Source organism: Lepidochelys olivacea, assembly GCF_965140295.1.
Source record: "Lepidochelys olivacea isolate rLepOli2 genome assembly, chromosome: 7".
Classification (NCBI taxonomy): Eukaryota; Metazoa; Chordata; order Testudines; family Cheloniidae; genus Lepidochelys; species Lepidochelys olivacea.
The window spans coordinates 54493574-54516843 of NC_140417.1; the positions used below are offsets into that span (position 1 = coordinate 54493574).

Genomic DNA, 23270 nt, shown 5'->3' on the forward strand with positions numbered 1-23270 from the left:
TAAATCAACCAGGGCGTTCAGCACCGCAGCAGCAGCTGAACAGCCACGGGTCACTTGGACTGTGACAAACTGGACTAATTCACCGGCCTGATGTCAGCCCCACCGGTTACAACGGCCAAACTGATCAGTGCTGCTGAAGAGGCAAATCCTGCTCCTAACTCTGTCCAGAGGAGCGTCACCAGAGCAGAAAAGCAAAACCATGCCTGCCAAGTGTGGAGGGAAGGGAAGACTGCAGCTTGGCTCAGTCTTTGAGAGAGTAATGCTAGCGACAGCAGGGAGCAAGGGGGCTGTGCAGAATGGATCGGGGACTTGGATCCAGGTATTACATCAAATCAATAGGAAATATTTGAATTTTGTGGCTAGAACTTCACAGAATGGTTCTGGTAGCAACAGAAATTAGGACAGCTTTGCCCTGGTGGTTTACAATACACCTGGGGCCCTCTGACAGAGTCACAGCCTGTCATGCTCATTGGCTAGGGTATTCTATATTAAGTGTGTTTAATTGCTCTCTGAGTTTTGTATCTCTTTGCAACGGACTGTCACATTTCTGGACCTGTGTCTGAAAGAAAATAAAATCAGATATTTAAGCAGGGAAGACAAGAGGTAAACTGTCGTTATAGCATTGTGGTAGCCATGCTCTGAGGTTAGGATCACCCATGTTACCCAGGGTCAAGAGGTCCAGTGAGTGGGGCATGAAACAACAGACTCTTACTCCAGTGAGGCTTGGCTTATAACTGATAAACCCATAGCATGGGCTGAAGAGAGGCTTGTTTTCAAAGGAATCTGCAGATGTTTCACCCCTGTGCCGTCAGTATTAAGCATATATGGCCCCAGCAGCCCAGGACTTTCCAGACGGTCCTCTCCCTCCACATGACAACATGGAACTTTCTTTAAATTGAAGTGATTCTCTGGGAGGCCAATGTTCATACGTTGAGCATCCTATGGTACTGATCAGCTGAGGGCAATGCACACCTGGCTCCCTGAAAAACCTCAATGAAGCAACAGGGACAGAGCAGGGAATGCTTCTTTACAGTCTGAGTTTGTACCATACTTTGAATTGGATACTAGAAGTAGCACCAGAATGACTCAACAGCCACAATGCCCCATGCCCACACCCTAGGAGCCATGCTTTGCAATGTAGTAGGAGCCACACATTGGTGCACAAGTACCAGGACACACGTTCCCCTGGGCACTAATGCTGGGTGTCACACTTCGAGGCAGTAGGGACCAAGCACCAGGCCAGGGATTCACACTCAGCTTTCCAATCCAGCAGGATTACCACATTAGTGCCTAGGCTCAGCAGGAGCCAAGCACCCACTCCGGTGTGGATGCTTTGGGATTTTGAAGCAAAGCGAAGGAGCCTATGGACCACTGACATCACCTCTTACCAGCGCAAACTGCTTGTTGAGCTTCATCTGCTCAGCCAACACGGTGACGTTGTGGAAGAGGTGAGGCTGCATGTGACTCCACATGTGCGGGAACCACCAGAACTCCTTCCTGTGTTTAAGTAGCATGTCATCGCCTTCATCTTCCTCATCTGTACCTGCAGGGAGCAGAAGGTCCATAGCAGGAGGGTGGTCAGTGACCTGAGGCAGTGGCTAATCTCAGTGTAATTCAACACTGGCAGCACCCAGAGACATCCTGCATTAGTTTTACACACACCTGCCATACTCAGGGTGCTTCCAATACCATCATCCTGCTGGTGCTCAGCTCACAAGAGCGGAAGGAAATATTCGATTGGACAGACAGCGCTTTAGAACCACAGACGGTTCCCAGCACCCCAATACGCTGTAGGGGAGCTGTGCTACACTATGGGACACTGCAACCAGAGGACACAGACTCAGGGGAATGCTAGGTGGGTGGAAGGAGCTTACCTGTGTGGTAGAATTTCCCAGAGAAGCCCAAGTTGAAAGTGAAATTGGGGACTAATGTTCTCAGCTTGTTCTGAGTGTTCAGGAGAGCCTGTTCAAATGGAACGGGAGAAAGAAAGATTCACATTCAATTGCTCAATTCCAGTTCAGTTCTGGAAGGAGGTACACTAGCACGGAACCCTGTTGTCCTCCATTGTGGCAAGGCACCGTACTCACTGGAGCAGTGGTTCTGAACCCGCAGCCCAATCAGCACACAGCTGTGGCCCACGTGACATTCTCAGGGCCATACGGGTATTGTATATATTGTGTGGATGCAGCCCACATAACACATAGAGAGCTGTATATGTGGCCCACAATGGTAAATAGGTTGAAAATCGTTGCCCTGGAGTGAAGCATGAAGCAGGACCATGAGAGCTAAGAGGAGGAATGAAATGGACTCTTAGTGCCGGCTGGTGATACAGGGCAGGGTGCTGATCATTGTCACCATATTGATTATTTCTGGAGTGCCAACGATGTGCTTGAAGTTGTCCAAGAACCTGCACTAACCTAGCCACCCAAACCCTTTCTGGTCAAGGGGCTACTAGCCTCTCTCCTCCAGAATGAAAGGCCAGAAACTTCAGTTCCCCCTCCTCACTCAGATGTCAATGGCAACAAATGTGTAATGAGCCTGGGATGATGGGTAAGACCAACATTCAAGGCTAGGCTCCAATCCCCACTGTGCTCATGGGACTATCCCATTCCTAATCCCCCAAGGGAACCAATGCGTTAGGGGAAATATGGTCTATGACATCTTCTGGAACCTATGATAAGGGCTAGTTTACACTAGAAGTGCTAGAGCGGTGCAGCTGCACTGCATTCGGTGAAGCTGCTCTGTGCCAATGGGAGAGAGCTCTCCTCTCAGCATAATACAAAACCACCTCTGCGAGCGTGTCAGCAGGAGACATAGCACTGATCACACCGACGCTGAGGTTGGTGTAACTCACATCACTCGTGGGTGGATGATTCACAGCCTTGAGCGACATAACCTGTAGTGTAGACAAGCCCTAAGTTCATCTAGTGCTTTGGAAAGATTCAGCCTGGCAGTTCTGCAACCAAAGGCTTCACAGGACAGGGCAGCATGGGCAATGGCAATGCAAGGGTGAATCTCCATACCTGCTGTTTCTGTGGTTTGGACACCTGCTTCACCTGGATTACCTGCTTCACCACTGAGATCCCCAACTCATTTCACATAGGGCACTCATTACACATGGTTCAGAGCAACAGCTTTCGGTCAGACCAACCAAATGCATAAGGAGAGGCAGTTCCCGTGCTACTCGGCTGCATCTGCCCCCATAACCTAGCGATGAAAAGCTCCACCTTTATTACCATCTCCAGAGCCATCCTCCTTTCTCTGTGGGAGTGAAAGAGGTCTCCAGCTACTCCCTTTGCTGGGAAGGTGAGAGAGAAGAGAGGAGGCTAAGGAGCTTAACGTTCCTCTACAGAGGAATGTTTAAAGCCTGGCTTGGGTTACCATAACAACACTTCTGTCAGCTAATAAATCCTACATAACTCTGCTTCAGAGTGGACAGCAAAATCTACTGCTCAGAGAGAGGCACCCTGGGAAAGAGGTGGGGCAAAGGGAGCCCAGAATCATAGAATATCAGGGTTGGAAGGGACCTCAGGAGGTCATCTAGTCCAACCCCCTGCTCAAAGCAGGACCAATCCCCAACTACATCATCCCAGCCAGGGCTTTGTCAAGCCTGACCTTAAAAATATCTAACGGAGGAGATTCCACCACCTCCCTAGGTAACGCATTCCAGTGTTTCACCACCCTCCTAGTGAAAAAGCTTTTCCTAATATCCAACCTAAACCTCCCCCACTGCAACTTGAGACCATTACTCCTTGTTCTGTCATCCGCTACCACTGAGAACAGTCTAGAGCCATCCTCTTTGGAACCCCCTTTCAGGTAGTTGAAAGCCGCTATCAAATCCCCCCTCATTCTTCTCTTCCGCAGACTAAACAATCCCAGTTCCCTCAGCCTCTCCTCATAAAGTCATGTGTTCCAGTCCCTTAATCATTTTTGTTACCCTCTGCTGGACGTTTTCCAATTTTTCCACATCCTTCTTGTAGTGTGGGGCCCAAAACTGGACACAGTACTCCAGATGAGGCCTCAACAATATCAAATAGAGGGGAACGATCACGTCTCTCGATCTGCTGGCAATGCCCCTACGTATACAGCCCAAAATGCCATTGGCCTTCTTGGCAACAAGTGCACACTGTTGACTCATATCCAGCTTCTCGTCCACTGTAACCCCTAGGTCCTTTTCTGCAGAACTGCTGCTGAGCCATTCGGTCACTAGTCTGTAGTGGTGCATGGGATTCTTCCGTCCTAAGTACAGGACTCTGCACTTGTCCTTGTTGAACTTCATCAGATTTCTTTTGGCCCAATCCTCTAATTTGTCTAGGTTCCTCTGTATCCTATCCCTACCCTCCAGCATATCTACCTCTCCACCCAGTTTAGTGTCATCTGCAAACTTGCTGAGGGTGCAATCCACACCATCCTCCAGATCATTTATGAAGATATTGAACAAAACCAGCCCAGGAACTCAGACTACGTAGAGTATTATCATGCTGCTTTCCAGGAAGGTCTGTTCTTTATGATGTGCTAGACCTTCTACTGACTACTGGTCCTTCATAAGAGCTCACTCAGAAAACAGTACCACACAGGTTCAATCCCACTCACACAACCCCCTGCTGGGCAGGATAAGAGAAATAGGAACCAACCAGGGCCTGCACTGGAAATTCCTCCAACCTTCTCCTGATGAACTGATACAAACAGGTGAGTGATCCCTCATCAGTAAAGGGGTGTGTGTGTCTGTATAATGGAAGGGAGGGAGTGTGAGGACTGGCAGGCAGGAGACTTGGGCTCTAGTCCCATCCCTGCCAGTCGCTCAGTTTATTTTCCCTCCCTATACTCACCTCTTAGGGTGCTGTGAGGTGTAGTTCATTACCATGTGGAAAGTGCTCTGAGATGTTTGGAGGCAAGGTGCCAGAGAAGGGCACAGTGTTATATTTACTAGCACATGAAGTAACCAGACAACTGCAGGCAGGTCCTCAGCCCCACACTCTGCTCATATGACACTGAACGTAGTCTGTTAGTCGCCCTCTACCCCAAGAAACTGCCAGCTTCCTCAGCTGGTGGAAAAGGGGGAGCCTACCTGTGGTCCCGGCTCTTCTTTTCAGCAGCCTGACCACAGGCCAGAAAACCTCCCTCCGGATTCCAGCAAACTCAGACCTAGTCTTATTTTTGCTTTGAATCCCTTGGAGAGCTCTGAATATCTCTATTTGATATCCTCTACTTACCACCATTTGAAGGCTCCTACTGGAATGTAATAATCCTGCTCTTAGCTAGCCAAAAGGGCCACTGTTGGCTAACAAGCACTGCTGGCTCCAGGAAACAAGAGACTGGGATTCAAATGCAGCTCACTACCATTAACTCGCCAGGCCAGCCCAGATCCAACCTGCCTTACAATTGCTATAATCTGATGGAGAATGTCCTCCGGATTCTAAGGCCTGATTTTGCAGATGTCTCAATCCAGCCTGTAATCAGCTGAGAGAACAAAACTGCAGGCACAAGCAATGGATACCTAAATTCCACCACCCAGATTTGTGTGCACAATAAAGATGATGTCTACATTCTATCACTTGGGCCTTCAATTAATTACCCTCACAACTGGGGGGCTTTAAAAATTATCCTAGGATCCTAAATATTTATTTAAAAACACACATTGGAAAGAAATTAAAAGAAAAGCCCCCATCTTGGTGTGACCATTTTAAAACAAAGTCTGCATGCTCCCACTGCTGGCTCTGCAGAAGAATGCACCAACAATCACTACAAACTCCTGATGTTGCTGGTGCACAGACACAGCTATTTCTATGGGGGTTAGGACATCGGGGGGGGAGGGGGGAGAAGAAACAAATTAGCCCTGACTGTATTTTGTTCATTGTGGCTATTTAAGCCGCCAATCCTTTTCTAACATGGCATTATGGTCCTAGACATCACAGTGTTATATGGCTGAACAGTCCTTTATATGACTGGACCTTTTTTAGATGTAAAATGTTTCACTTGTGAGGTAACTCCCCTCTCTTCATGTGTCAGTATATAATGCCTACATCTGTAATTTTCACTCCATGCATCTGAAGAAGTGGGTTTTTTATCCACGAAAGCTTATGCCCAAATAAATGTTAGTCTTTAAGATGCCACTGGACTTCTTGTTTTCACTGAAGAGAGCTTTTCACTATTCAGCACAAAACCTCTCTCTCACTCACACACACACACACACACACACACAAAGAGAGAAAAGAAAGTGGAAAGGAGACAGGTAAGGAACGGGGGTTCGGGGGAGAAGACGAAAGAAACAACAAGGCTGAGGGGGAAAGAATGTGCGGAAGAAACAAGAGAGGAGAAAACACAGAGAAAAGCAGACGGGAGGAAAGCAGAGTGCCCAGCTTGGCTCTGAGCTGGTAACAATCCTGCATACTCGCACACAGGACAGACTCCCCTGCTTCGAAACTGCACCCACGGCAACTGGACTGCATCTGCTTTGGGAATTTTCTGCAGTTTTCCCACTGTTGCTCCAGCCGTGGTGTAGCTCAAACAGTGCTAGCAACAGTGGAAGCACTGGTGCAGACAGATCCAAGCATTTTTAGTGCTCCCACCAACGCTAGCACCAGGGGGAGAACTGCTAAATATTCTCTGTTTAGGCAAGGACAGACTGTAGGATTCAAAGGGGTAAGTACCAGGATGCCCCAGCCACTGTCAGACAGTCATCTGAATTCCTTTCTTCTATCTACCTTCACCAGTGACGTGCAATCATTGGCCTACACCAGCTGCTAAGCTACCAGACTCACCAAACAAGACTGCTCACCAAATGACTAGACAACTTGTGTTCTTTTAGAGGTGATCTGCAAAGGAGCAAACATTAGACTTTTGGGTTTGGTTTTGGTTTTTTTGGGCGGTGCTTATTTGTGATGCATAAGGAGGGCCTGAAAGGATTGGGGAGGTTAGATAGAAAAACAGGGTTCTGTTATATTAGAAATATCTCGTCCTGACTTTCAGTTTGGCTGGCAGATTCTGTGGCAGATGGGAGAACTAGCAGGATTATGGATTCGCAAGAGATTGAAAACTGAACGAGTGAGAGGGGAAGGGATTCTCTGAACTCTGGGAAAACTTTTTTGTTGTTAACTATGTAACTCCAATTCTTGACAAACACTTGGGAGAAAAGTTCACCCTATGAAAGGTCCACTCCTGGATTTAACTGAGGCTGAGAACGCTCCCATGCCAATTTTTCAGCAAGAACAAGTAGTCAAGGGCTAATAACAAGCAGGAATTTTTTTAAAAAAAGAAAACATTCCCCCTGCCCAAGTCACCTATAACTGGCACACATTTGGCCAAGAAACATGGAGGGTTTTCATCCTCCCTGGGGATCTACGGAGTTCCTTGAATGTAGATCTGTGAACTGAAACAGCCTGGCTGAGACAGCAGTCATCTCTGGGACCTGAAGCAACGGTCGCTTCCCAATCTGCCCTCCCTATCTGCTGTCTTCTAATCTAAACTTTAAAATAAAGAGCCGTAGTGGTGCAGTAATGTCCCTGAAATCCAGAGTTCATGTTAAAAGCCCAAAGAAACACCAGCTGTTTTGTCACTGTTAGGATCCCCTCCCCTCCCCACAGCACAAGGCCATTAATAAATCCATGAAGTTAGTTCTTGCTTTAAACAAATAAAAATTTTCCTGGTGCTGCAATCACAGAGCCTCTTTTAAATGGATAAATCTGGGCTTTATCTGCTTTGCCTGAGATTCTCCATTTACTGATCTCAGATTATTCCTCCATTTCACAGTTAAACCCAAAATGAAACATCTTTTAGAATTATCTGGTCTGGGTTGGTTTTTTAAATCACTAGAGCAGACTTGTGTCCTGTTTCCAGGGCTTAGGCCAATTGTCTCCTGCTTCCCTCCCAGGGTCAGTGCTCTGCACAGCTAGGAATGGGGTCCCCACCTTTCCCAGTTTGGGGAGGGGTGTCCTGGCTGGGATAATGTAGACCAGTGTCCTTTGAGCTAGGCTTTCATGACACCTGAATGTCCCAAAACACAGAGCTGCAACTGGGATTCACAGTGCCTGGGGCAAGGTATAAGTGCAGCCCCAGGGTGAGCTGTGTACAAATACAGAAATAATTGTTTGGCACATACTGTCAGCAACCACTTAGCAAAACAATTAATGATTTACTTACAATACCTGCCCCTTGTTTCACTGGTCCGAGGCTTGTGCCTTCTCTCTCTCCCCCTTTGTGTTTCCCTCTTTATCTCCCTTCCACCCTCATTTCCTCTTATTTTACACTCCAAAAAAACATTTCAGTTTTTCTTTCACATTCACAAGATCTTCAGGAATTATTGCTATTTCCCATATAAAAAAACAATTTAAAAAAAAAGGTCAGCACACAAAGTAGCAACTCATACTGAACTCCCTGCCGACACAGAAACAACACAAAAGACAGTCAGTTCCCTTGTGAGAGACAATTTTACCAGAAGAAAAATTAGGTGGGAGTAACCACACATATGACAGCAAGCCATGTAACACTGAACAAGACCACTTTTCTGCACATAGTACGAACCAGTAACACTTTGAAGGAGCCAGAGGATGGGGCTGAGACTTTTAGTCTAAATTCCATCAATTACAGTTTCAATGGATGGCAGAGTAACTTTGAGGAGGATTAGATAGATGTTTAAGTATTATAGGGCAGTTCTTAAATAATGGATGAGATATTGATAATTGATGAAGTGAGCTGTAGCTGTAGCTCACGAAAGCTTATGCTCAAATAAATTTGTTAGTCTCTAAGGTGCCACTAGTACTCCTTTTCTTTTAGATGAGATATAGTAGCTCAGCAGGATAGCCTGATCACTTCATTTAAAGTCCCTGGTTCTCTGCGTTAGGTAAAAGCAAATACAGTACAAGGGCAATTGCAGAAACACAGGAAATGCCACACCTAAATAGATTCCTGTCCAGATTCCACCTCACTCTCTCCCTGTCCTGTCCTTTTCTGACTCCTTCCTCAGTTATGTCATCATCACTCAGTCATGCAGGGCCACGATCAACAAACCCCCAAAATGGCCCCCCTCAGACTCCTCCCCAGCAGTGAGGCCAAGGGGAGAGCGCCTGGCCTGAGCTCTGGGAGCTGCTCTGTGCATCTCCCCCAACCCTTATTCCCGTGTTGCTGGACACTCCTTACTCCCTACACAACAGGTTATCTGCAGAACTGGGGGTGCACGAGCTGAGAAGAGTAGGTGAGTAACCTGAGGAGAGGAGAGAGCTCCCCACTCTCCCAAGTGCTGTTCTGAAAGGTCACAGGAGGGTTAAACACTAGACTGCAGCAGTTTTATTGGTTGGTGCCCCAGGTGCCAGCCTTCGGGGCTGAGAGAGGACTACAGGCCTCTCTGCATATGATGCTCTCAACAGAGGCTGCTCAGATCAAGATGGAGCACTGCATTTTGGGACCCCCATGGACTCCATCACTATACTAAAGATGAGAAAGAGTAGACTGCTGCAGTCATTCTCATCTTTAACCTACAAGTGCTATTTCTGAAGGAATTATGTGCCATGCGCCTGCGCAGAATTCATGTCCCTCGCAGATTTCTTTGCTTCCCTGCAGAAAAATGACTTTCTGACAGGGAAGCAAAGGGAAGCTCCAAGAGCGGTCACGCACCCCTCCCTAGTAGTGCAGATAGATCATTTCAGGCACCCGGAGCAGCTGGTGGAGAGGTAGATCACCGCGGGGCTAGGGACACCCCAGCCGGTGGCTCCTACCCTGTGCCAGGATCAGCTGCTAGTCTTGGCTGGGCTGGAGGTGGACGAGGATAGGACTTCTTCTTCCTATGCAAAGAGTGGCTAGGACTGTGTCAGACCCACCCCCAGAAACCTCCCCCTGTTGCAGGAAGCTCAGCATCCTCTCCTGCTTCCTGCCTTTATTGCTCCTCAGCCATGGAGGGAGGGATCACTGTAAAAGGAGCTGCTCCCCCATCCGCTCAACCCCTGTGCATCCGGACCTCCCATACCTGGATCCCCCAGCCAAACCTCACCCTGTACACCCAGAACCAACTCCCCCGCCACCAGCCCTCGATACCAAAACCCCATCCCACTGAACCTCAACCCCTGCATCTGGAGCCCCCCCTGCACCAGACCCCCTGCCTCCAGACCCCCATCTCTGCACCCAGACCACCCCCCAACTGAGCTCTCTGCACTCAAACCCCCACCATGATGAGCCCCACCCCCCTGAACCAACCTGAGCCCCCACATCTAGACCCCCACCCCAACAAGCCCCACTCTCCCAGCACCCAAGGCCCCCCACACCCAGACCCCGCACTGAGCCCCACTCATCTTCACCTGGAATCCCCTGCAGAGTCCCATTGCCCCTGCACCTGGAACCCCGCAACAAGCCCTTGTGCATCCGGATCCCCCCACACCTAGACCCCCCACTGAGCTGCCTGCACCCAGATTGCCCCACACAGAATCCTCTCATCCCACACCTGGATGCCCCCCACACTGAGCCCCTCCACACTTGGATCCTGCCTGGTTGAGTCTGCCTGCCCCACACTTGGTGCGCCTGGCAGAGGGGCAGGGCCCCATTGTTTCTGGGGAAGGCCCAGGCCTTGTGCTGTGTCAGAGGTGGGTGCAGCCTCATCACTGAGTCCATGTCCCAGGGGAGGGGAGGGACTGCAGGGTGATCTCCCACCTTCATGCAGCCAGTGGCCTGTTCTCCCACTGCCATGCTGCAGTCTCCGCATTTATTTATTGACAAATAAAACTTGCAGAATTTTAAAATACTGTACACAGAATTTTTAATTTTTGGTGCAGGATTCCCTCAGGAGTAAAGTGCAGCCCATGAGGACTACAGGTCCCAGAATGCAATGCTGCATCTTGATCTGGACAGCGTCTGTTGAAAGCATCACATGCTGGGACATGTAGTCCCCATGGACTGCAGTTCTATGATTGCAGCAATCTTAGGGGCAGCCCTGCGGCTCCTGGCAGATTGCCAATGCAGCCCTTGATTGGGCCCAGGGGCTGTATTTAGGTGCCATTGGGTTATCCCTTCAGGCTTTACCTCCACATCAGACACCTTCATGCGAGTGCCCTCTTTGCCCACGAATATGTCATCGATGTCCACGAGGATGTAGCGGTCAAGCGTGAGACAGAGGCGCTTGCCAGTCAGGTAGGCAATGGCATCCACAAAAACAAGTTTGTGCAGCCAGAAGTTGAGGTTATTGCCGAAGAGGACCCGCTGGATCCCGTCATGCAGACCCAGGTCCTGCACGACAGTGGCATGCAGTGCTTTGTGGGTGGCCAGCTGAGGAATGGACTCTGAAGACTTTGTGCTGGCCAAGAGCACAGGCTCATAGGTGCTGTGGTTTGACTGGAATACAGTCCAGTCATCACCGGGCAGGGGACCCTGCTCCACCTCATTGGCCCGAGTGATGTAGAGCAGGGGGGCACTAGGGTTGATGTGATAGTCCCGGAGCCCTAGGTTAGAGTGTAGGAAGAGGGGGAATCCCTTGAGCTGAGCACTAAGCAGGCTGTTCTCATTGGCTTTGAAGAACCCTATAATCCCCACTCCATACTCCACACAGTATTTGTCCAGCAGCTCCCGGTTCCAAGCATCTAGGTTCACATATTTAAGGACATTCTCATAGATGATAAGAGCATAGCGGCCCCTGTCCTTGTCTGTCAGGGTGGGCATATCCCCCTTGCCAGGGGCAATCTCTGTCCTGTATTTAAACCGGCTGGATTCCAAGATGGCCACAATTTCCTGCCCCAGCTGGGAGTAAATGCTTTCCACAAAGACTAGCACCACAGGTTCAGTGCGCGAGGTGTCAACGGATTTGGTGAGCCTCCAGCTGGCCCGGGGCGGGATCGGGGGCCTGTGCTGGTTGCTGCAGTCGCTGAAGGGCAAGGGCGGTGGCTCCTTGATTTTGGGGCTGTTGGTGACATAGTAGGCCAGGAAGCACATGGAGATCAGGCTGAAGGCAATGAGCAGCAGGATCAATCTGTGGAGCTCCAGCTGTCGCACGTGCCGCACCACTTTCCACAGCTGAATCATGGTGAGGCGGGTGGCCCACCCCCTCCTCAAGCTTTGCACTCAGGTCGCCCTGGAGATCTCCAGCGCCACCGTGGCAGCATCCAGCAGCAGCTCACAAAGAAGAAACAGTGGCTGCAGAGCAAGGGAAAACTAAAGCGAGCAGCTTCTAGACTAGACTCCCAGGGATCTGCCATTTATCTCAAGTAACCATGGTCCTCAATTCCCATCGCTCCTCTGTGTGCTTCCCCCGCCGCCACTCCTCTCTCTCAGCCAAGTCCTAGGGAAGATGAGGTGTTTTTAAACACCTTTGTTTCCAAGCCCAAATCAGTCAGCCATCCTGTGCGCTGAGTGTGGAGCCGGGGAATCCCACCTGGCAGTCTGTTCCTCAGCTAGCCGCTTGCCATTCACATGATGGCACCTTCTAGCTATACCTGCAGTTAAAGAGAGAGACAGACTTTCAATAAGTGTTCATAATATTTAGCAGGCTACAGGGGCTCAAAATGGTGGGATCAGAGGGGCTGGGGTAGCAGGTGGGCATGGAGGCAGGGGAAGGGCAGTCACAGATCAGCCCAAGCTGCTGGTGGTAGGAAATGCACCATCAGTAAAGGAACTCAGGTGAGCTGAAGAATGACTCCGTTGGGCTTTCTAGGAAGGAATCTGCAGGGAATAGAGATGGTGCTATTCCCTCTGCTGGGATTCTCATACACTGTGATAACAGGAGCCTGCAGCATTTGATGTCCCCCACCCCTCCTTGGGCCATCTAGGGTACTGAGCACAAGAGAGGAATCCCCTCCTACCCAAGCCTCCCTCTCACAAGCAGCAGCACGTGGGCCTCACTTCCCCCCTTTTAACCTACTCCTGTCATAATAATGTTGCCCCTCTTCCCTCCCTCCCCCCGCCACCCAAATTGCCTGCTACCTTGTGGACTCTAGAGCTACTGCAGTCCCCACTCCCAAGGGAAAGCCTCTCCAATTGCAGCTAGCTCTCTCGCTCCTCCACCCTTGGAATGACACCATCCCAGGTTCCCTGGCTCCTGCTTCGTGAGGCTGCCCTGATTCCAACAGGAGACCCTGCTCCTCCTGAGCTCTCGAACTAATGAGGCCTTCTCGAGTCCCGAGGGACGCTGTTATTTTAACAACAGAGGACACCTACTCCCCACATGCATACCATGAGCTATAGAAAGCAAAGGCAGGGACAGCAGTTTCATTTTTATACGTGAGGAGGATGCCCAGCGGTGATGCCTTTCCCCAGCATAGGAACTCTGATGCTCAGACGAGTCGGCCAGCTTTCATTTGAACATATATATACTCTGCCAGTGATATGTGCCTGACTGACAACCTTGGAGACTACTGATCTCCGTAACAGGCTCCTTGATTCATCACCAGTGCAAACCTTCCCATGGTACCAATGTGTCTCATATACTGATCTGGGGGCCTTCCCTAGGGCACCTCTAAGGATGAGAAGGGAGTTCAATTAATCTTTGATCTCTGCTGAGACTGCCAACAAGGTCAATTAGTGCCAAGTGACTGGATAGTGATGGGGTGGGAACACCTGCTTACATCTCCCACTTCCCTCTCCATTTCACATAGGCCACTGAAGAGCATCATGCCATCTTTCAGTCCCGCACAGCCCGGGTGCATTTGAGCCAGGTTACAGGTTAAAGCTGTATATCTCATTACTGATCCCCAGCTCTCCTGTCATTTTTATACCAGCAGCCTTGTTTCACCATATGCTGTTATTTTTACAGGAAAAGATCCCCACAAGGACAGACAAGCACCAATCCTTCCCAGATGCAAACACCAGGGAACTTACAAGATCTGCCCTGATTTCAAAATCACTGCTTCTGTGTCTTTCTCCTTGCCAGAAAAACGGTTACCTAATGCAAAGCAGCTTCCCAGGAACTCACAGGATACAATTACATTTGCTGGGGAGTACATGGATCTCACTCACTCTCATGCACACCCACCCCTTCCCAGCCAGGCAGATGCTGAGCAAGCACCAGGGCCCTGTCACAAGGAAGTACCAGATGTCCCACACTGAGTCAGTCACATGTTCACAATAAGCTCTTTCTGAAAGTCACAAATAAACCCGAAACACACAGATGCACAATGCACACACAAACATTCCCTCCTCACCCTATGCAACTGGCAAGGCACATCACAGCTGATTACCAGCAACAAGGAGAAGAGAAATGAGGGGCTGCTGAAGTGGACCATTCAGCACCTTTTCCCTGTCCCTCCCTCTTTTTAGCCTTTTTGCTTTGATTTTTATTATTCTAATGTACTTGTATTTCGCAACAGAAAAAAACTACATCAGGGAAAAGATCAATTCACAGCTGGGGCCAAAAGTCAAACTGTAAAGGTCCCCACCAGGCTAGTTTCTAAACTCTTGGTATTACTTGAGACAGAGATGACAAAGCAAGTGGGTTGATAAAGATATAAATATACAGCACCACCACCTTTTTACCTGCGGGATGGGGTCAGAATGCTCTTTACTAACATTAAAATTCACAGTGCCTCTTGATCTCAGCTCACCAAGGCAGGGACCACTTCTTTGCATGTGTCTGTGCAGTGGCTAACACAGTGAGGTGCCAAACCTGATAGAAGACATACTTTACACATGGGGAAACTGAGGCACAGGAAGGGTGACTTGTTCAAGGTCACAGTGGAAGGGTGAGGACTAAGAGACCCAAGAATCCTGCTTCCCCATCTCCTGCTGTAATCCTAGACAGCCCTCTTCACTGACAGAGCTGGATTCGGACACAGCTGCCCAGCCAGCAGGGAGATGCTGCATTGCCTTCATCACAGACACACTGACTATTTTTGAAAGCCTGGATTCTAGAAAAGTATACTGGGGGAGTGGGGGGGGCTCAGCACCTCTGAAAATCAGGCTCTTAGTGTCTCAAAGTCAGACATCCAAAAACTCAACACCAAAACTCACTGGCCCTGATTGAAAAACAATCAAGAAAATGACTTTTCTGCCTCCACTGTGAGCCTTCCCACGCCAACTCTGCAAAGGGGGCCTCAGCACCATCACCCTCTTGTTTGGCACCAGAACTCTGGAGGCACTTTACATTAAATGAGACAGCACTGAAAGGAGCCAGTGTTCAAAAAAGGGAGGACAGTAGCTGGACAGAAAGAGCCAATGTGTTATGTCCTTTCTATAAGGGAAGTTCCTGCTCTATAGTTGGGTCTACCAGGCATTACAACCCACATATCAATGGGCATTAATTGCTATGAGAAACGCCCTTTACTCTGCTTACAGAAATGCACTTCCCAAGCCCACTCAGGTCCTTGGTTACTCAATCCTGCCTGTGAGAAGGGGTTTTAGGACTGAGAAGCCAATTGCACACCACAGAGCTCAACTTTTCCTCATCCCCCCGCCTTGGGCTGCCACGGAACACACGTCATCTCCACATACACAGCACAAGAGTTTCTTCCTGCAAGAATGGCTTTAAGAAGAACGTAAGGAGGTATCTGTAAGCCAAGGAGCCCATGGGCTCCACACAGAGGTTAACAAATAAATGCTGACTGGACAGAATTTGCAACCTAGAGGCCACTAGAAAGGAAAATCCCAGTGTGCCCGAAAATCCCACAGTGCCCGAGGCACTGATCTTTAGGGAAGCCTGACAATGCAACCTCAAAAAACAGCCTGGAAAGCAGCACTAGTTCACTTCCCTGGTTTTATTCACCCATCTATTCACCCTCCCCGTCAGTGCTGAACCATGGCTCTCTACAGCACAGCACTGCACCTTCGGTCTTCTGGTTATACTTCTCAAAAGGAGAACTGGAAGACAACTGGATTGTTCTTTGTAAAGTTGGGGTGAGCTGGGATTTAAGTTACCCTGCTGCACCTGCAGTGCCCAGCTGAGGGGCACGAGGGAGGGATACCCCCTGCACTGGGGACTTCTGAATCATGTGAGTGTTTGGATAACAATGACTCCATTCAATGGTCCAGCAACGCTCCCAAACAAGCCCCCATTTGTTACATGGGTGAGCGCAAAAAAACAAGTTAAAAAGAGGCCTGTATCAAATCGCTGCTCAAGAATCTGTCAGTTCTGATCTCTCTAACAAGGCCTCCCAGCCAGAGGGCATGCCAGCTGGCACACCCCGCACTGAGCTCTTTGGGGACTGTTCAGCTGGTTTAGTTAAGAAAGAAAAAAAAAACATAACAAAAATTACATCAGAAACGGTGAGGGAGGCAACCAGCAGCCACCCCTACCCAAACTGCAAAGCCCAGGCCGATTTCCAGGGGGAGGAATTAAACAGTTCCCTCTTACAGAAAAAGAAATTACCTGTCCTTTCCTGTATAGTGAGTCAAACTCATGAGGATCTAACATTTCAGAAATATCAAGTTCATGGAGAAGTCAGGGTCTGTTCCAGTCTGGGTGTAAGTTTGCCAAGACTGCTTGATCTCAAAAGGTATAGAAGCAGGAGGTCAGAATGTGCAGCTAGGACTAAAAATTACATTAGTCCAAGGTCCCAGACTCACTGTGTTCAGTCCTGCCACAGACGCACTGCTAGATGAATGCGCGAGTGACACTTTTAAGGTTAGCTATCTCGCAAATCTCCAAGGTTAAACCAAATGCTTTGTACCACTTTGAAGCAAAGATTCTCAATTCCACAGCAACACACAGCATTAATGTCAAATTTCAGCTGTTTGTGAAATAAGGAGTACTAAAATCATATTGCAACTGTCGTAGTATAAAAGCAGAATAGGAATCACAATGATGTGGTTTTAGATCTGCTATGCAGCCATCTGCAAAGGCCTGGAAATTATTTTGTGGGATCAATCCAAAAGCTTTCAAGATCAGTACATGTTCCTAATCCCTGGCTCTGAACCAGTGACCAGAAACAGAGAAGGTCAATCTCCACATTGAGTGCACAGAAACTGAACCCATCTGGGATTCATGGTGTGCCCAGGGACAGGGGAGGTATCAACAATTTGATAACATCAGCAAGAACTCCTGTCATGTATGGGATCCACCTTCTGACTGCACTACAGAAGGCTCACTGCCCAAGGAAACAACTTTTCTGGTGCAACATTCCCTCCCCCAAACCCACCGGTCATTAATCATCATCTAATGGATTTCTAGACCCCACAATGGCAGGCTCCTCTCCTTTGTCAAAGGACTCCAGTTCTATGCTCTCCTCCCTACACTTCCTATGCAAGAAGAGCTGCTCTGGACACCAAAGACATAGCACAAACTGGTTTATACAGTAGTTACAGAAGGAATCTAATTGATTTTCTAGTCCATTCATTCCACCTTAATGCACCATCTCCCAGGGAACACCGCATTTCCTTTTTAAGAATAAGCATTTTTTTAAAGTAGAAATTCCAAATTCTTGGTGCCATCAGGATAAAAACAAAACAAAAGTCAACTCCATAGTGGAGCAAAACTGTGAGACACCCCTGCCTCTCCTTTCCTCTACAGCTGGATCAGCACTAGGATCTGGAACTACCTGACAATGGTTACCACCCATGAGACACTCCCTCTCCTGTGGCTGGGCAGTGTCTGGTCACTAGTGTAGACAGGGCTTGTTTAGCTCCAACTGCAGAATGAGCAGTCAGCCATTGAGTAGGCAGGAGGCTGATTACTCTTTGTGTGACAGGTAATGAGCCTGATGTGGTCTCTGTATGCTGTGTGTTCAAACAGCTCATTGTGAGGGTGAGGGGTAGAGCCATAACCGACACTGATTGCCAGCTACAGCCAAAGTCTTGGACAGACAAGGCCCAAAGAATGGAGAGCTCTGGCAGGAGATCAGCTCAAGCAAGAAGAACCAGCAGTTGCTGCTCTGACAGACGCTGAGACAAAATCAAACCAGTTCTGTGATCTGCCTGGGCGAGTCACCCTGAGGAGACAGGCTTCTTCTGGCAGGGATTCAGGGTAAGTGGGAAAGCTGCCAGCTGGCCGACAGGCCCAAAGGCAACATGAGGAGAAGGGCTGGAAGAGGAGATAGCAATTACTTCTCTTCAGACAGGTGTGTAACTTCACACCCCCTGCATTAGCACAGCCTGCATTAACTCCGCCGAGGGCAGAACAGAAGGGAACTGAGCAGTTGCCTAGAGCTCAAAGTCACACTGCCAGATCTCTGAGATGCTCACTAATCTGCAGCAGGGCAGCTCCAAGCTATTTGCCAGGGGTGCGGCTGCACAGGACCCCATGATTTCCGGGGTCTCTGGCTGTCAGCAGCTCCTTCCAGCACACTCTTCTGACCTCCCACTCCCATGACTGGCACCCTGATCAAAGCCACACACTCCTCCTGGCCTCACCCCACTGACACACACTCCAAGGACATCCTCCCAGCTGTCAAAAATCTTCCTGATATGTACCTTCACCCAGGCCAGCTGCCAACCCAGGCCCCACCAACCTGCTACGCTGATTGCCTCTATGGTGTCGCTACACTACAGTTGACCTGACTCATCTTCCTAGGCCCAGGAATTTCAGACTGTTGCATGCACTGATGTGCCGCTGGGGTTGGCTGTCAGCACAAGCTCCTACCTGTGTCGCACGAGCTGGGAGGGGAAGGCAGTCTGTCCCTGTCTGGCATCCCAGATGCACAAATCAGAAAACAAAAGAAACCTTTACAAACAAAAATTAGATACTGCAGCATTCAGCAATTCTGAGTGCTACCTACCCCAGTGAAAGGAATGCAAGGAGGCAGCTTGCCAGCTACACACATTGGCTGGAATGAAAAGGAGAGTGTGTGTATGTCCTGGCAAAGCAAGTGCATGGAAAGGTCAGTGCTCTCAGCAGCTGAAATGATGTAACTGCTCAGTGGCTGACCAAGCCCTGAAGTTAGAAAGAAGCGGGATTTCCCTCACAGCTTAGGAGTCACAGGTATCCAAGTGGAACTTTCAGTTCCTCACCTTATATGTGACAGAGCTCTCACTTCAGGATATTAGACCATTCCAAAGGCTTTATCCCTTTATTCTGGGATTAGCTTCCCTTCTCTCCTCTGCCCTTCCTCACTCTCTCAGATCCCCACACCAACTGCTTGGAGCGGTGGGGAGGAGGAACAATGCACAGGCTCCTTGTTCCCTACACAAAGACAGAGCAGTGAATGATGCTCCCCAGCCCCACCTGAGTGATGAGTCAGGTCCCCCCCAAACCTGGGATATTTCCACACTAAGCACAGGTTCCCCAGTACACTAGTCATCAACCCAAATTCTTTATCATGTAAAATCCTTCCGGTTTGGACATGAGCACAGGAAATAGCTGCCATGCCTTCAGCACTAGATATGGACAAGGATCTAACCTTCATTCCCTAACACGCCTCTCTGCCGCCACTCAGACAGAAGACTGGTGAAGAGGAGAAACAGCTCCCTCTGCAACCAGCCTCTGACAGATAACCTAACCAGGCAGGGAGATGCAGCAAGCACCAAATATGGGAGTTCAGCAGACCTGAGGTGTCTCAAGTGGAACACCCTGCTGGAGCATCCAAAATCAGGACCACTTTCAAAAGTTTGGCTCTTAATAGACATGAGACCAGTCCAAATGTCTTACAGCTTTTCCCTTTGCTTTGAGTGTTTCCTCTTAAAATCCCATCTTTAACCACCAAGATCAAGCCTAGTCTGTGTTCAGTCTCTTCTACATCCCTGCTGAGGGGCTGTGCCTTGCACTGACCCTGACAGAGGGACTCCAGGATCTAATATGTCTTTCCCATCTTGAACATCTCGGTGCATACAACAGTAGGAATCAGTTATATCAGAACTGTCACACTGAAATCTCTTGTGAGATAGCAGAGGAAAAAAGCTCCAGCAGAGGGTGAAAACCGCCGGAGAGGCCCCCATGCTTACTTGCCCTTGTGGTTTAAACCTTGCAATTACAAGGGAGCCACAATTTGCTTAGGTATGCAAAAGAACAAGTTGCGTGGCTGCGTACCGAGGCTCCTTCCCGCTTGCCATGGCTGGCTCGTATAAGTAGAAAGCCTCCAGCAGGCAAAGCACACAGTTAAAGGGATGTTTGTCTTACCATTCGGTTCTCGATGGGCAGACCTCCAGCTAAGCACACAGCTCCCCAGTCCCTTTGGGGTAGGAGCACTGTTAAATATAACCTGGACTATTTTCTTTAAAGAAAAAGAAACCACATCCTGAGCCCAAGCAACCCCAGCCACCATTCCACGGGATGCATATGTGCTTTTCAAGGTCTCTCTTCAGGGAAGAAAGGTGGCCACTATGGAAGCCCCATCTGTGGAAAGATATTAGGGTTCTATGGCCATTCTCTTCACCACATGGTCAACTCCCCAACAATATCTGCCCCACAGGGGCCTAGATGGCAGGCAGGTGGGGGCCAGCTCAGGGGGATGAATCAGCCCAGGTCTGAGCTACAAGGGGGACCTTGCACCTGGAGGAGAGTCCAAGGCCTAGTTATGAAGGGTATCAGTCTTCAGGCCCAGCTACAGTGGTGTCTGGGACACAAAGGGATCCAGTGTAATTGGTCAAACTTGAAAAGTGGCGTGAAGCTGGCAACATTAGTCATTGCTAAATCAAGCAGCAATTTCAAGCCCCAATCCATTTGCTTCTTATGTCCCAAACTCCATTAAATAATGCACTGGGATTTGATACACAAAATGCACATTTGGCAGGTTTCGGGCTACTCTTAACTTTGTGAAGGCATGTTAGCACTGCAGAGATAGAGGGATGCAGGATGACAAGCAGCCTGGGAGAGGATCCCAGCGCCAGGAACAGAAATTCCCTTCACCACCACACACAATAAAGCTGTGAAAGGTGTCTAACACCGTGGCACAACCTATCCCCACTATCTCCTCTGCTCTTCACACATGGTGTCTCCCATGCTACAGAATCCCCTAGGGTGTGAAATCTCCCTGTTACCCTGCAAATTCAGAATCTCGGGGATAAGCGTATGCTGCTGCTACAGCTTTTGCAGACTTGGCCCAATGTGCAGAGCCCAAACTGGGCCACTGGGGGTCCATATAGTCACATCCAGTAGCCAGGGCTAGCTTCAGTATCTCCAGACTCAATAATGTTAAGGGGCTAGGAGAGGAAAGATTTATGATCCTCTTCCAGAGAAGGGGTGAGCTCTCCCAAGAAAGCTTATAACACTGATGTTGCATACTATGTCACTGCTATAGGCTCTGGTGCTGGCTATTGCTTTAAAAGCAGCTGACAAAACATGTCAGGGAGGTGGGGAAATGTAAAGTACCTCCCTTATAGTAAGGTCTGCTTTGGTCTGGTCTCCCTTTAGAGATGGTCTCATCAAAAATGAAAAGGAACAGGATTCTATTTAAGCTTTTCATACCTGTCTAACCAGTTTCTGGGAGGTTACTATTGTTTATTAACTGAAATACACTAGTACCCAGAGGCCCCAGTTGAGATCAGAGTTTCAGTAGCCCGGTTGCAAACAGCTTACACTCTAAATTAAGACAAAATGCAGTAAGTGGGTGTTACAAGGAAGGGAAGGGAAGGGTGAGGATGACCACGGTTATGGTGACAGGAAGGTGAGTTACACAGACTAAGGGCTTGTCTACACTATACAGCTTTTAGCGACAAGGCTGTCTCTACACAGCCTTGTCACTAAAAGTCAGCATGTGTGAACGTTCTCTGTCGGTATTTTGTTGGCTCTGTTGTTGAAAAAATACTTCCAAGCCCGAGAGTGGCAGTAGCTTTGTCAGCAGGAGAGCGGTCCTGTCGACAAAGCCACATTCACAATGTCGCTTGCATTGGCAAAACTTTTGTCTTTGGTGGGGGGCTTTTTAAAGTACCCGTGAAAGACAAAAGTTTTGTCGTCAAGGTCGCAGTGTAGACAAGCCCTTAGTCAGGCAAACAATCTGCAGGCGTGAGGGGAGTTTGGGTTATTTAAAGATATAAACAGATGAGAGACAATGCATGTCATCAGTAATCTCTGCTGCCTTGCCTGTATCAGTTAGAGGCATCATTTCAGAACCACTGAGGGTGGGGGTGCGTGCAAAACTGTGTCAGCATATGGAACATTATATGTGATTATACGAGATCCTGCAAAGTCGGCCTGGGGGGGAGGGGGGGGGAAGTAAAGCACATAGACTTATGAAAAGTCAGTGGGGGACAAACCAAAGTTGCGGGGGGACAAATACCTCCTCCTTGCCCCTTAGCAAATGGCATTCCTGGTGTCAGCTGCCTGTTTTTCGCAGGCAGCATGGCAGAAGTAAGTCTTGAGGAAGGATCTGGAGGAGGACAGCATAGCAGCTTGGGGAAGAGGCATGAGAGACAGTGCGAATGCGCCTGCTGGAAGAGCAGGCATATGGGTAATAGAGAGCTGGAAGCTATTGTTAAATTTGTCTTCCTCTGTGTGGGTGGAATTATTTCATCTTTCAAACCATCTGCACTCATAATCATTAAAAAAAAATCACAGCAATGCAGGCAAACACAGTTACTCCCACAGTACAAGGTTTGCCTTGCCATCACATTTACCCCTACTCCCTACGAAAAATCCAATACCCCACTTTTACGAGTGAACTCCCACCACACAGAAAGGTCCTGTGCTTAGACACTACTCAACCAAGGGTAGATAAAAATCATGATTTAAAAACAATAAATAAAAGCACTGGATTTTAAATTTAAATAATGATTTTTATTTAAAATTGATTTTGTAATTACATGTTGCTAGCTCTTCATTTTCTTCACATTTTACAGACTTTAATTGCCCAAGTGGGTGGTCCCCAACCTTTCTTGTGGGAATAGCATATTGCTGAAGACTGTGGCGGGCGCTGGACACCCCATTGCCGAAATGCCGCCAGCGGTTAAGAAGTGATGCAGCTGAAATGCCGCTGAGAAACTGCAACACTTCTCGGTGGCATTTTGGCGGCGGGATGTCCTGTGGGCGCACCAAAATGCCCCGACGGGTGCCATGGCACCCACGGGCACCGCATTGGGGACCCTTGTGCTAGAGAATGGAACCAATCTGTCTCATTCTAGGCTTTGTTTTCTTCAACATGTAAAACACGAGCTGACAACTGCACCCAGCATTTGTATCCTGGTATCCAAGCAGCTAATGCAGCATGATTACACCAGTATAGTGGGTCTCATGCTCTTCCTTGAATGTTTTCAAAGAAGAGATGTGTTTCAGAGTGTAGAGGGTGGGAGTTCATTCCGCACAAATATCTTAACAACAACGGACTCTTATGTTTACATTGTATCTTTCACTTTAAAGGATCCCAAAGCATTTTGTACACTATAAAGAACGGTCATACACAGCAAAATCTCTACACCACCGCTAGGGCCTTGTCTACAATAGAAACAGCAACTGTCACCACCAGAGGAGTAAAGGCATTTGGGTCCATGTGTTTTTACCACTG

At 48.7% G+C, this 23270-nt stretch overlaps 1 protein-coding gene across 9 annotated transcripts in view; it reads right to left on the reverse strand.

Moving 5' to 3' along the window:
• Window positions 1–23270, reverse strand: part of NDST2 (N-deacetylase and N-sulfotransferase 2) — a 231903-nt gene that overhangs the window by 20979 nt on the left and 187654 nt on the right. For 8 of the 9 annotated variants that reach the window (XM_084633086.1, XM_084633087.1, XM_084633088.1 and 5 more), the window contains 3 exons: window positions 11005–12407; window positions 1875–1962; window positions 1389–1543 (listed from right to left, as the gene is read on the reverse strand). In XM_084633086.1, the coding sequence (XP_084489212.1) occupies window positions 1389–1543; window positions 1875–1962; window positions 11005–11997 (1236 nt within the window). In that variant the 5' untranslated portion in view covers window positions 11998–12407. Of the gene's footprint in view, window positions 1–1388; window positions 1544–1874; window positions 1963–11004; window positions 12408–18478; window positions 18499–23270 lie in introns of those variants that run through there. The other variant, XM_084633094.1, reaches the window with a different exon arrangement.